This window comes from Physella acuta, unplaced genomic scaffold (genome assembly GCF_028476545.2).
Source record: "Physella acuta isolate Inbredline_101_S28 unplaced genomic scaffold, ASM2847654v3 ptg002700l, whole genome shotgun sequence".
Classification (NCBI taxonomy): Eukaryota; Metazoa; Mollusca; class Gastropoda; family Physidae; genus Physella; species Physella acuta.
Window position 1 is genome coordinate 30,544 of NW_026734133.1, and position 13,202 is coordinate 43,745.

At 34.8% G+C, this 13,202-nt stretch overlaps 2 protein-coding genes across 2 annotated transcripts; both read right to left on the reverse strand.

Moving 5' to 3' along the window:
• Positions 1–1,338: 1,338 nt before the first annotated feature.
• Positions 1,339–8,106, reverse strand: LOC131933996 (14-3-3 protein epsilon). Its single transcript, XM_059290433.1, has 5 exons — positions 7,917–8,106; positions 4,098–4,297; positions 3,850–3,956; positions 3,387–3,736; positions 1,339–3,266 (listed from the first exon to the last, which is right to left on the reverse strand). Exons 1-5 carry the CDS (start codon positions 7,978–7,980, stop codon positions 3,211–3,213), a joined length of 777 nt encoding a protein of 258 aa, XP_059146416.1. The 5' UTR covers positions 7,981–8,106; the 3' UTR covers positions 1,339–3,210.
• A 3,356-nt stretch (positions 8,107–11,462) lies between these two features.
• LOC131933991 (nematocyst expressed protein 4-like) lies at positions 11,463–12,479 on the reverse strand. Its single transcript, XM_059290426.1, has 2 exons — positions 12,421–12,479; positions 11,463–11,895 (listed from the first exon to the last, which is right to left on the reverse strand). Exons 1-2 carry the CDS (start codon positions 12,477–12,479, stop codon positions 11,463–11,465), a joined length of 492 nt encoding a protein of 163 aa, XP_059146409.1.
• Between the last annotated feature and the right edge of the window lie 723 nt (positions 12,480–13,202).

The window sequence follows — 13,202 nt, forward strand, 5'->3', positions numbered from 1 at the left end:
TTTTGGTTTTTTTTTTTTTTATTGCTACCGATTGTCTGTTCAAAAGCAAGCTGATGGGATGAATGACAGATTGTTTTTGGAAATCTGCTATGTAGTTGGTTAGCAAAGATTCCATCAGAAATTTACTTGAGAATAGTTATTTAAATGAAAAATCAATTTAGTGCTTCCAGGCCATGATCTCCCAAACATAGTAGTTGAGCCATAACTATCACATCAACCCTCAACTGAGTCTGGACCAATAATATTTTATCATCATATGTTGGACAATAGTATTGGTGGTGTTTCCTTAAAGATTTATACACGTTTTTTTTTCATACCTACATATTGAATTTAAATAAATGCACTATAGTTTTAGAAACTAGAATGTATAATTTCCAGGCACCCTCCATCAATATTAAAACACCAGCAGCCTGAGATGTACTTAATTGAAGATGTATTCACAATTCCTCACTTTCTTTATTAAAAGTTAGTGGTTTTAGTGTTATCACATTTAGTTCCAATTGATTTCTTAAATCTTAAACAATTTTGTACAGGATTTTTTAATAAACCTGCACGCAGAAGCAAAAACAGCAACATGATCACGTTGTTACTACTAATGTAGTTAAGTTCCCTTTCACACAGGATGGTCAATGGCAAGTGGAGTTTGTTTCTGTGACCTTGGCATATGAAGGGATAGTACTATGCCCAGTAGACTTTACTTACCGAAACTTGAGTTAGGTACCCATCAGCAGAGCTGGGTAGACTCTGGGATGGCCTAGTGACCTAGACCCGGATTCGAACTCCAGACTTACGGGCTAGAAGTTCAACTCTCTACCACTAGTCCACTCCGTCCCTATTATAGTACTTAAGTTGTAATAAATAAGAATAACTGAAATGTACCAATTTAAAACAATAGAGGTACAGCAGTTGACTGTACTTCATGGTTGTTATACTTTATATACTATTACTAGTTACCATACAAATGAACAGGTCTAACGGTCTCACAGATCAGTACCTGTAATTCTAGTTGACTTTATTTATCAGGACAAATCAAAATATAAACTCTTCCAGTATTCATGATAGTTATAAACAGGGAATATTCCCGGATTATAATCTAACACTATCACAGGTTAAAAGGCAGCTGCAGTCAAGGTCACAGCATGCATCAGGCCAAGGGATGGTACCACTTGTACTACAACAACCAGCCACCTTTACTTTCAATGTGCCTATCACTATCATCAGATGAATTAGGCTGTTGTGTATCCATTGTAGCAAAGTTTAATGTAAGGTTGCTGATTTTAAATAAAGATGGTAATTTTTTGCCGAAGAGCCATAAGACAGAAAAGCATGACAACGTGAGAAGTTTGCACTTGAATATAGATTTAATTAAGATAAAAAGCATGACAATTGGTGTAATTTACAAACCTTTTAGAGCATGTAATTTCTAGTTACTAAACAAGGTATACTGACACCATGTCTACAATTTAAAATATTGTGATCACAACACTTATCAGGCATCCAAAGTGCCATTTTTTTTAGTGCTAAGGAAAATCAAAATTTAAAACTTCAATTATTTTCCCCCAGAATTTTTATTTTCAATTGCACCATGTCAAAATGTTAATTTTGGAAATTGCAACATTATGCTGAAATGATGGGGTAAAATAAATCAGCTGTTAAGAACAATTAGATGACATGCTATAACTTTTAACACACAAAAGTTATTAGTATAAAACTTTAATCACAGCAAAATTTATTTCTTCTATCTTTTTTTGAAACATTTTTTTTTCAGATGTAACCTTATGCAAGTGCAAACTGTTAAAGGTGTAATCACTAGAAGCCAAATTAAAAATAATTTATTTTCCTTATTTTTGTGTTAAAACTATATAAAGTCAATATAAATTAAGATTAATGTATTTACCTCAGTACACATTTCAAATGAAACTTAAATATAATTGTGTGAAGATAAAAGTAACATTGATAGAACACCTACATTTAGTAGAATGAGTAAACCTGCAATGCTTGGCTGGTTTTGTGAGGAAAATCACTAGTGAAAGACACTTATTGGTCCTCTTAAATTTCACCTAAGCCACTTATAATCAAACAAAGTTTGATTAAAAAGTTAATATAAATGAAATTCATCTTTCTCCAGCACACAAAGTTTAAACTACAAGTCTAAGCATTGAAGATTTAATAATGATTACCTAAGTGATTACTTATAATAGTATGCAAATGAAAACAATGGTTAAGATTAACCCTCCTTGCTCTTTAAAGTTGAAAAGACTTTGTAACCATGGATAGTGACTAAAACATGAATGTATTGTTTTGTATACTGACTTGAACATTTTTTATATAGGCATTTAGAAGTTATAGGTAGGTAAGAATGAATTTAAAAAATTGCAGAAACTAGAAACATCAAAAGACCAAGGAGGGATAATATTTATCCTCTTAAATATTATTTTTATAAAAATGATCAGTAATACAATTGAGTTCTACACAAATTAGGCAATAGTACTTGTCACTGGCGATGGATACATAACCTTGAATCTTTGCTTCCACTGTAACCAACAAATTAGGTTGAAATGTGAACTTGTTCTATTGGTGTAGGACACCAATCTTTACATTTTTACAACTATTTATACAACAGACAGAATATTAATGACATCCATGCACAAAATCATTCATTTCAAGAAGGGAATCCTATGAAGGATGAATAGAAGCATACATGAAAAGTTTGTAAATGTATACATGCATTGTCCACGAATGCAAAAGTAAATGAAATGAAGATGACAAACTGAACGCAATTGATTAGGAAGCTAGCAAAAATAAAAATATTTAAGACAAAAAAACTCTTAACTAATTACAAAACATACAACCATCTCATTTTCTCAAATTTAAAAAAACAAATTTAATAGTTCCAGCATATAATAATATGAAGGTGCTACCCTCCCAAAGCCAATGACAAGATTTTCAAACAAAACACTACTGCCAAAACTGTCACAGCATCGACCATGTATCCTTTCATATAAACTTCACTTTCTGGGAGTAAAAAAAAAATTTAATAAAACAAGGACAGTTAGCTTGCTACGTCACAGAGAAATAACTTCTGAGGGAGCACGACTTCAAGGTCGTGAAAAATGTGGGCCAAGATCTTCACATATGGTAGCAGTTTTGGTAAGATAATGACAAAATTTTTATATGTTCAAAATTTTAGTACACTAATTCAACACAGCCTTAGGACGCATCCTCTCCTTCAATATCCTGGACAGCTTGCTCCTGTTGCTCACCACCTGAAGATAATAACATTTTGTCAACAACCATACATGTAGCTTCTAAAATTTCTGAATATCAACTACCACCAACCCCAACAAATTTATTACGTGAGATGAGTAACATCTTAAGACTCTTACCTTCATTCTCTCCTTGCATGTCTGATGTCCAGAGTGTGAGGTTGTCACGAAGTAACTGCATTATCAATGTAGAATCCTTGTAGCTCTCTTCACTTAATGTATCAAGCTCAGCTATAGCATCATCAAATGCTGCTTTGGCAAGCCGACAAGCACGATCAGGAGAATTCAAAATCTCATAGTAAAATACTGAGAAGTTGAGTGCCAAACCAAGACGAATAGGATGTGTAGGGGCCAACTCTGTCATAGAAATGTCGCTTGCAGCTTTGTAGGCAACTAAACTGTTTTCAGCAGCTTCTTTTCTATCATTCCCAGTGGCAAATTCAGCTAAATACCTATGGTAATCTCCTTTCCTAAATTAAGGGGGGAAAAAAACCATACCAAAAGTTAGAAAATGAAACATAACTTTTATTTTTTTTAAAAAAAAGGTCACTTTAACAATATTAGTGCAACATTATATACATACATTTTATAGTAAAAGACCTTTGATTCACCAGTGGCTGCATTTGGAATAAGATTGTTGTCAATAACATGTAGAACATCATGGCAAATTGAATTAAGTTCAGTTTCAATCTGGAAAGCAAGTGTAAAAATAATACAATGATGGTTAAAGCGATGTTCATAAAAATTGTTTAAAATTTAATGAAATATATGATTTTAAAATTCATTAAGCTCTTTGATCAATTGAAAACAAGATAACATTAAACAACAAACCTGTTTTCTGTACTCCCTTGTAATTGATTGTTTTTCCTCAGACACCTTTCCTTCATCCTTTTGTTCCAAACTGCTTACAATCCTCCAAGAAGCTCTGCGAGCACCGATGACATTTTTATATGCCACTGACAATAAGTTGCGCTCCTCAACAGTCAGCTCTGTGTCTTGCTGGGCAACCTTCTTCATTGAGCTTACCATTTCTAGAGAAATAAATTAATACAAATATTTTTAGATAGTTTTTAACACTAATAAAATAAAACATTGCATATTAAACATGTGATTTTAAAATTGCCTCTATTATTCCCATTTTTAAATTATTACAGAACACTTAGATATAATGGTCAATACCAATGCTCAAACTGAAGTCAACATGTCTCAGTTTTAAACACATTTTTTAAAGTGTAATGCTCATACTTCTCAAAACTCCATACCAATTTTAATTTTCTATCTGAATTAATTAAGTTATGTGCTTGAAACTGCTCTTTCTTAAATAAATGTCTGATACACAGCCCAAGTTCTATTTTTTTTTAAACTTCTAAGACTTATCTCAACAGCTTGTTTGACTTCTCTACAAGATCTACTTCTCATAGCAAATTAATTTTTTCCCCTCAGAATAGTCAAATTTGGTTTTATAATTAAGTCAATTGTAACTATTGTCTAGATTTCACAAATTGTAAAAAAAAACCTAACTTTTAAAATTTTATTCAAAAAAAAAGATGTATTTGTTGGTTGTTTATATTTTAGGTGACGAAACAATTTGAAAAATACTGTTGTTCTCTGCTGCCACTTACATTTCAGTTTTAATGTGTATTGCAGTATAACAGCATCTGACTTAAAAGCTTAAGTTTGTGTTAAATATATAACCTTAAATGGCTAGGAATGCCTTATAAGTATGTTATGTTCACTGAATGAGGACATTTTTATGCAGTGAATAACTGAATAAGCTAGATGGATAGAGATTTTAAAAAGTTATAAAGTTGATAAGAATTAGTGCAATTTGTACTGGATAGTGGAAAGGCAGTCATATAATGTTCAATAACTAATTCATAGCTAAGTATTTACTAAGTAAGGCTAATGGCTAAAGTTTGACTTCTTGTTAAGACCACCCATCCTTAAAAGGGCAAAATATATACACTGCAAGTTAATTCTGTACACTCAATGAAATTTTGAAAATATTACTTAATATATTTATGAACTCTCATAGCGTTCATTTATCGCGGTTAAGACAAAATACCAAAAAACTTTGACAGGATTATAATTACAATAATACAATACAATGTTACAGCTTCATTATCATCTTCCAACGCATGTGCTCTTATTGCCTTGAGATCTACAAGTAGTATTTGAACTTAAATTTTCAAAATATCTAGTACTACTTCCAATAACCGAGAATCACCCAGAAAATAGAAAATTACCCATCTGATATAATACTTATACATGAAATGTTGTCAACCTAGCTGAAAAGGTAACACATACCATCAAAATCTCAAATTTGTTAGCATGATTACAATATATCTTGTACATTCCAAAATTTTCAGTTTATGTCATGCCTCATCCTTGTTTTCATACAAGTTAGTGGACTCAGATAATGATTAAAATGCATGTATAAGAAATACACGACACAGTATAATACAGGATGAAGGTAATTAGCAAGATATATACGCATATCTTTAGATAATTTTTTGCAAATGGGTTAAAGATAATTGGTGTCACTGAATGTGATAGAAAAATGAAAAGTATAATATAAATGTACTTCTAGGCATCTAAAGAATGCAAACTAAGGAAACTAGCCACGTGAAAAATAACTTTCCCCACAAAAGCATCTAAAATATTGTACTTCAATGCTCCAATAAAATAATATATATGAAAATAGAATGAAGTCCCTACATTAACAAGTCTAACGGTTTTATTAAAATGCTTTTTGTTTTATAAAATGCCTTTGCAGAGTATGAAGTTGAAGTGTTTGAGGTATTTTGTACTTCGCATGAAAAACAAGACTCATTTTTATTTCAAGATTTCACAGCTACTAGAATATTTAATAAGTGTGTATATGGTAAATCATTTCATAATTGAAAATTAAGAGGATTGGTATTAATGATGTCTAACAATAATCTTTTAAAAATAGATGTATTAAGTTGTTAGTAACACTATGTTTAGCAGACATGACTACCCCTGGCAACTAAAAAAGAACACGAGCAAATGCTTGTTTGCCAAGTTGAAAATAAATTATTAAAAGCTTTACATTATCAGGCTTAAGCATTTAATATGTAGTTTTAGGAGTTAATTATAGCTGGCTTCTAAACTATATAATTTGCTCACATGTTTGTGTTTAGTGTTAACATTCACACATTAAAATAGCATTTAGTTTACTAGCAATAACCTTTTAAAGAAGATTGTTGCATTTCCCGGACACTAATAACATGTACCCAAAAATGTATTTGGGAACAGATTTAAAAAAGGGTTTTAATTAATGGGCTTTTGTAAGTATTTGGAACCTAGATAAAATATTTAGAGTATGCCATTACTATATTGGTACACATTTCTGCAAACCTGCAACATTAGAATAGACTCATTGATGTCTATTCAGAATTGAAATTAACCACCCGGTGTTGATGAAATCAAAGACATGACTTAGGGAAATCAAGACAGACATAGTGCTGACCACACATTCCCCCATATGCAGTGGTAATTGAAACAAGATTAATTCTACTTCATCTGCCTCATGTGTCTTAGGCATGAACAGGAAAAGATGGTAATTGAATTGCCAAACTTAAGTTCATAATTTACTGCAACTGGAAAAGAAATGTACAAATATTATGTCCCCAAAACAGAACTACTTGTGCTTTAACATAGCCCATCCAGTTTTTTGCTCGTATTGCTAACCTAATCAGAATTGTATTCATCAAATAAACCTGGTACTTTTGTACCCTGACTGAGACCACAACAGCAGGAAACTAGCTTGTATGGCTTTGAATTGCCTTACAACAATTAAACTTATGTCTAGATTCTAGCATGTCCCAAGAAAACAAGATCTTGTCAAATGATAACCATTACTAGAGTCTATACTCTATACCACACCAGACTGAACTCAGTGAAATAATGACAAAACTTGAACCTGCAAGTTGGCAAAATCTAACACTCCCTTTTCATTAGTCACTCAAAAATATTTTGCCTTGCAACCCCCATTCAAATCATTTATAAATTTAGAACTAGCTTTTCTAAAATAAAAATCTCTCTAGAACATCTAGATTCTAGATCTAGACTAGATTCTAAAGTAAGTTTTAATATTTTATGCTTCAGGGATATTGTTAAATCTAAAATACACCAACTGTAACTGTTCACTAAGAGTAAGAAGAGTGAACATAAAAACAAGGGGTGTGACAATCTGGTTACCACCAAGTAAATTGTATTTTAAGCTGGTTATTGTGTAATTCACAAGCTTCAAGTTGGTTAGAGGCATATGTATGAGGGGTAATTGTAATTAATTACGTCGGGAATTGATAAATTTCAGATATTTGGAACAAAATTGTATGAGTCAGAGACAAAAAAATGGCGACCGCTTAAGAAAAATGAAAGGAATGCAGAACGGTTGTAAACTAGAAAAATTAGACAAAGATCATGATTATATGGGGAAATTAATAATAAAATTATATTTGATATTTACAATGGAAAATGCATTGAAGGTCTTGAAGGGAACATCATACAATCTAGATTTAGAACGTTAATAAAGAGATAGGTTGTTATCTTGCCGTTAAATGCAGGATCCGGCAATGGATGGGACGGCGGGGTCACCTAGAACAACTAAGATTTTAAACTTACCGTCATATCGCTCTGCTTGTTCAGCAAGCTTAGCTTGATAAACACTATCCTCTCTGTCTGCCATTTCTTGTTAGGCAGATGGCAATTTCAAAATGACGATTGAAAACGATTAGAAATTAAAATAATATCGGTCTCTACAAAATGGCCGCGCCCGCCACAGACTAAAAAGTAGTTCCTGCTGATAAGCAGTGTAAAATTATTCCGCGCAGTGCGCAGGCCCATTCAAGCTTAGCAACATCGTGAAGTATGTGGGTATGCTAAAGCTCCTTTAACGTACAGCACAGTTGAGTTATAAGTTAGGCCTATCAGCGTACACAAGCAAAAACAGTTTAAATGTGTCCGAATTTTAAGAGTATCCTTTTACTCATTTTTCCCGAAATTTCTTGAAGTATCAGATAATTATTTAACCCCATATTTTAAATAATATTTTAGAGATCTAATATTTATTTACAAAATTTACTTTGAAATAAAATATTTTCATTAATACGGCGTAGACACTATTATAATACATAAACATAAATCGTTTACAAATATATCTCAATTCGGAATATATTACATAATTCGATTGGCGATTTTTTTTTAATGAAATATGGGTAACAGAGTTTTAGCGACACGCGATGTAGTCTTTAAAAAGGAATATCACTGTATCGAATAGTATTCAGCTAATAAATACGTACATTCTTACTTTTACTATTAGCTCACCCATAAACATGCAGATGTGTCACCATCATTAAAAAAAAATTGGAATATAGATAGGCTTAATATAGCTATATGGCATAACAAATTCTTCTATTTTAATTTTACTTACGAAAAGAAAATATTGATTTGGTATCGTACACTTGAATGTGTTGAGTATACTCATTTTGGTTACATCATATTATGCTGGTAATATTGGATGTTTATTTTTAATTTTGACACGAAATATAAATTATTAATACATTACAATCTCCACAAAAGCTTCCTCATAAATTTAGTAGCTTGAACATACCCCGGAGCTATTACTACCTAGTGTGTACATTATTTTCACCAGGAAGTGCGTACCATGCATTTTTACACATGCCTTCACATTTTGTAGTGTGCGATAACTTCGCACCAGTGGTGTAGGTCTAGATCTACTGTTTGTTTTGTATTTTTAAAAATGATAATAACGGCATATTGTTTTTAAAAAGTAATACATTAAGATTAAGTATTAGATCTACGCCGGTTGATCTAAGCCTGAAGTAAATGTTTTCTTTCGTTATATCGAACCAGCTTTTTCATAAGTAAATTAAAAAAATTTAAAAAGGAAAAAAAGTTTGGATTTAATTTATATATCTATGCTAAGTTTACTTCTATGCTAGACTAGGCATATAGACTTAGCCTTTTCTTTTTAATAAATTAAATAAAAATTATTACAAGCTTATCTTTGAGTTTCTTGTTTGCTTCAGTTTCTTTCAGGCATCTCTTCGGAAAGAGGATCCGCCCCCACCCCCCAGTGCGGCACCTTATGCTGTCACTCTGTCACACACTACCACACAAACTTTTTTTTGGGGCTCTGTAAAGTTTGCAGTTGGTGTCTCTCCCCCCCCCCCCCCCCCTCCGGTAAAAGCTTTAAAGTGTTCACTTTTAATACTAACGATGTTTACCTATATTCGGCTGTTAATACAGCTGGGTGTAGCATTGTTTTCTCTATATTTTGTCGAGATCGTCATTACGTACTTAAAATACTTGTGAGTTCTTATTAACGATTCATTGAACTGGCAAAAAAAAAACATTTATTTTATTTATCTTGCAATTTTTTGTTCTTGGTGTCATCCCCCCCCCCCCCTGAATGGTGTCACCCCCCTTGTATGGTGTCGCCCGGTGCGGTCCTGACGCACGCCCCCCCCCCCCCCCCCCCCCGGAGCACAAAGTCTGAAACACTGGTCTGCTTTTGTTGCCTGTAATTTACTGTAAATGTGTGTGGTCAAATCCTGCAGCTCGATTATAACCAATACTTTCTCGAAGTATAGAGAAAGTATTGTAATCGTGCAAACAAAAAAAATCGAGATTTTTTCAAATCTCGACGTTTACACCTCCCTGAGTCGGAAAAACATAGTTTAGCAATCGTGTCCATATGTCTGTGTGTGTGTGTCTGTAAACACGATAACTTGAGTACCATTACAGATAGGTTGATGAAATTTCATATATAAGTAAAATAACAAATGTCTAGTTCTGTATCAACTTTTCGGCGATTTCCGGTAACCGGAAGTGGATTTTTTTTCTACTTTCTATTTTTCAAAAGCCTATAATGTAAGTACTAGTTCAGATAGATATTTGAAATTTCACATGTAAGTAAAAGATCTAATTCTCTAACTTTTGTCAAATTTTGAGTTATTTCCGTTGACCGGAAGTAGTAATTTTCGCTATTTGCGATTTCTCAAAAAAACGTATGTAAATTTATAAAGTACTTATAATATTCCGCACTATTATACACAGATTGTTTGGTGTTCACTTGGTGCGCAATTCTTTTTTCTAAGAGATTATATTATATTCTAAAAAGTTTAAGTAATTAAAAATTGATTAAAAATCATGTCTATATCCCGAGGTGCCATCCCCCGTAGTTGTACTATAAGAATATTCGAGAAAGTTTAGGGGAGATCACTCCCGGTTGTTTTTTTATTTGTGTCGATAGTACCGCTCAATTAAAAAAACATTTTTTTTAGCTAGACCTAGATCTAAAAACAATGATGAAGGTTGACAAGTCCCTCCTAATTCATGACGTAATTTACTCTCATTTATTATTTTATAATTTCATAGGCCGTTATATAAAAAATGTCTATGGTATTTAGCATTATGATCGGCCTCCTAAACAGAGTAGGTCAGATAAAGTTCAAGGACGTTTTGGTTAAATTCCTCCTCACGAGGTAATTATTTAAATGGTAAGCAAGGAGTGGTGACTGTCGAGGTGAATCGACCTAAAAAATTGTGTAGGCCAAACTAAATCACCATATCTTGGCGAACTTGAGGAAAAGTAAAACAAAATCATAAATCGGTATGAGTCTGAGAGACAAATCGTGAAAGTAATTGATTTTGAAAAATTAATACTCTCATACATTAAATGTCTTTTATTTTTGTGGATTTGTTTTTTAGATGAGAAGACAAAATAGGCTAATTTTTATATTTAATCTAAATTTGAGTAGGAACCCCCACAACGTTTGGGTATGGGGGTAACACAACACAGGGTATGGGCTCAGAGGCGTAGCGACCCTTCCCGGCGCCCGGGGACAAACTTTTTTATTTGCACCCCCCCCCCCTCAATATTTTGATTTACACCTCCCCCCCCCTCAAACTTTCGATTTGCACCCCCCCTCAAGATTTCGATTTGAACCCCCCTCAAGATTTCGATTTGCACCCCCCCCCCCCCTCAAACTTTCCATTTTCACCCCCCCCCTCAAGATTTCGATTTGCACCCCCCCTCAAACTATTGATTTGCACCCCCCTCGACCTTTCAATTTATTTTTCCAACCCATTTTGGCGCCCCCTAAGGTCGGCGCCCGGGGACATATGTCGCCCCCCACCCCCTCGCTACGCTACTGGGTATGGGGGTAGCACAACATTATGGGGGTAACGCAACACTAGGGTATGGGGGTAACACAACACTAGGGTATGAGGGTAGCACAACCTAGGGTATGGGGGTAGCACAACACTATGGTATGGGGGTAGCACAACACTAGGGTATGGGGGTAGCACAACACTAGGGTATGGGGGTAGCACAACACTATGGTATGGGGGTAGCACAACACTAGGGTATGGGGGTAGCACAACACTAGGGTATGGGGGTAGCACAACACTAGGGTATGGGGGTAGCACAACACTAGGGTATGGGGGTAGCACAACACTAGGGTATGGGGGTAGCTCAACACTAGGGTATGGGGGTAGCTCAACACTAGGGTATGGGGGTAGCACAACACTAGGGTATGGGGGTAGCACAACACTAGGGTATGGGGGTAACACAACACTAGGGTATGGGGGATAGCAACCATTTGTCTGTATGTGTCTCACTCGACAAGTCTCATGGTGTGACCTGTCTACAAGTAGTACAACTATCTGTATGAAGAGTCCTACGCGGCGAAGAGGGCTGCCGGTCACCACCGAACTTCTAGAACTCGCTGGGAGGTCACGTAGAGCTTTTTGATTCCAGTCGGAGTGGGAGGGGGGGGGATAAAATCAGCGGAATGGTGCAACTTGGACACTGTTTTAGAACCACGTCAGGTCGTGAGTGGATTGTGTCAAGAAATAGTCGTGTGGAGGGACGGGCGTCATAAAATTTAAAGGTTGAATCTATGGCTTTCTGTTTCAAAATACAAAAATCTTGATGTCAGGACGATGGGTGGAGCTAATGCTGTTCACGTGATCCTATACGTGTTTCAATTGGATTAAAGATGAAGGAGCTGCTAACCCTGCTGAATTGATCCTAACATGTTGGGTGTGATAGGCGATACAAAAAAAAAAAAAACAAAAAAAACAAGCACGTTTAACTTACATGTAGGCCAGGCCTAATAAAGCAGATGTCATTGTTATGTTTTCTTTTATTACAGTCATTTTAATAAGGTAGGCTACTCTAAAGATGATTTAAACAGTGTCTTTACAGTTTCTTGATAAATAGCCCACCAAATCGATAAGCCTCCTGTCCGTACTCACTAATAGTAATATTTCCCTCAAACATTGTTACCAGCACCTTTGATGTTTCCCCACAACTAATTTTCCCGGTAAACATTGTTACCAGCACATGTGATTATCCCCCAAGTCCGCCCCCCCCCCCCCCCCAACACACACTGATATTTCATGTAAACAATGTTACCAACACCTGTGATTATCCCCAATAAGTCGCCCCCCCCCCCCAACACACACTGATATTTGCCGTAAACTTTATTACCAACACATGTGATTTCAACCCCCCCCCCCCCCCCCACACACACACCTCCCACTCACTGATATTTCCCGCAAACATTGCTACACTCCCTTGTGATTTTTGCCGGTATTCATAATAACTTAAAAGTCAACACATTTTTGAGACGATGACATTGCTGCGATAGAAAATAAAACTATAACGATAGATCTTTTTATCATCATTCTCGGCAAAGTCGTAGGCCTTTATGTTTGGTACTTGGAGAATACACGTGCAAAGAAGCAAACGTGACGTCATGACAGATATTAATACGCGGGTCGTGTTTTTATGGAAGGACGGAATCCAAAAATGGCTACAACGTACACAACTTGGATTATACTATACAGTGACAAAGCCTGACGGTGCCTTCGACTGCG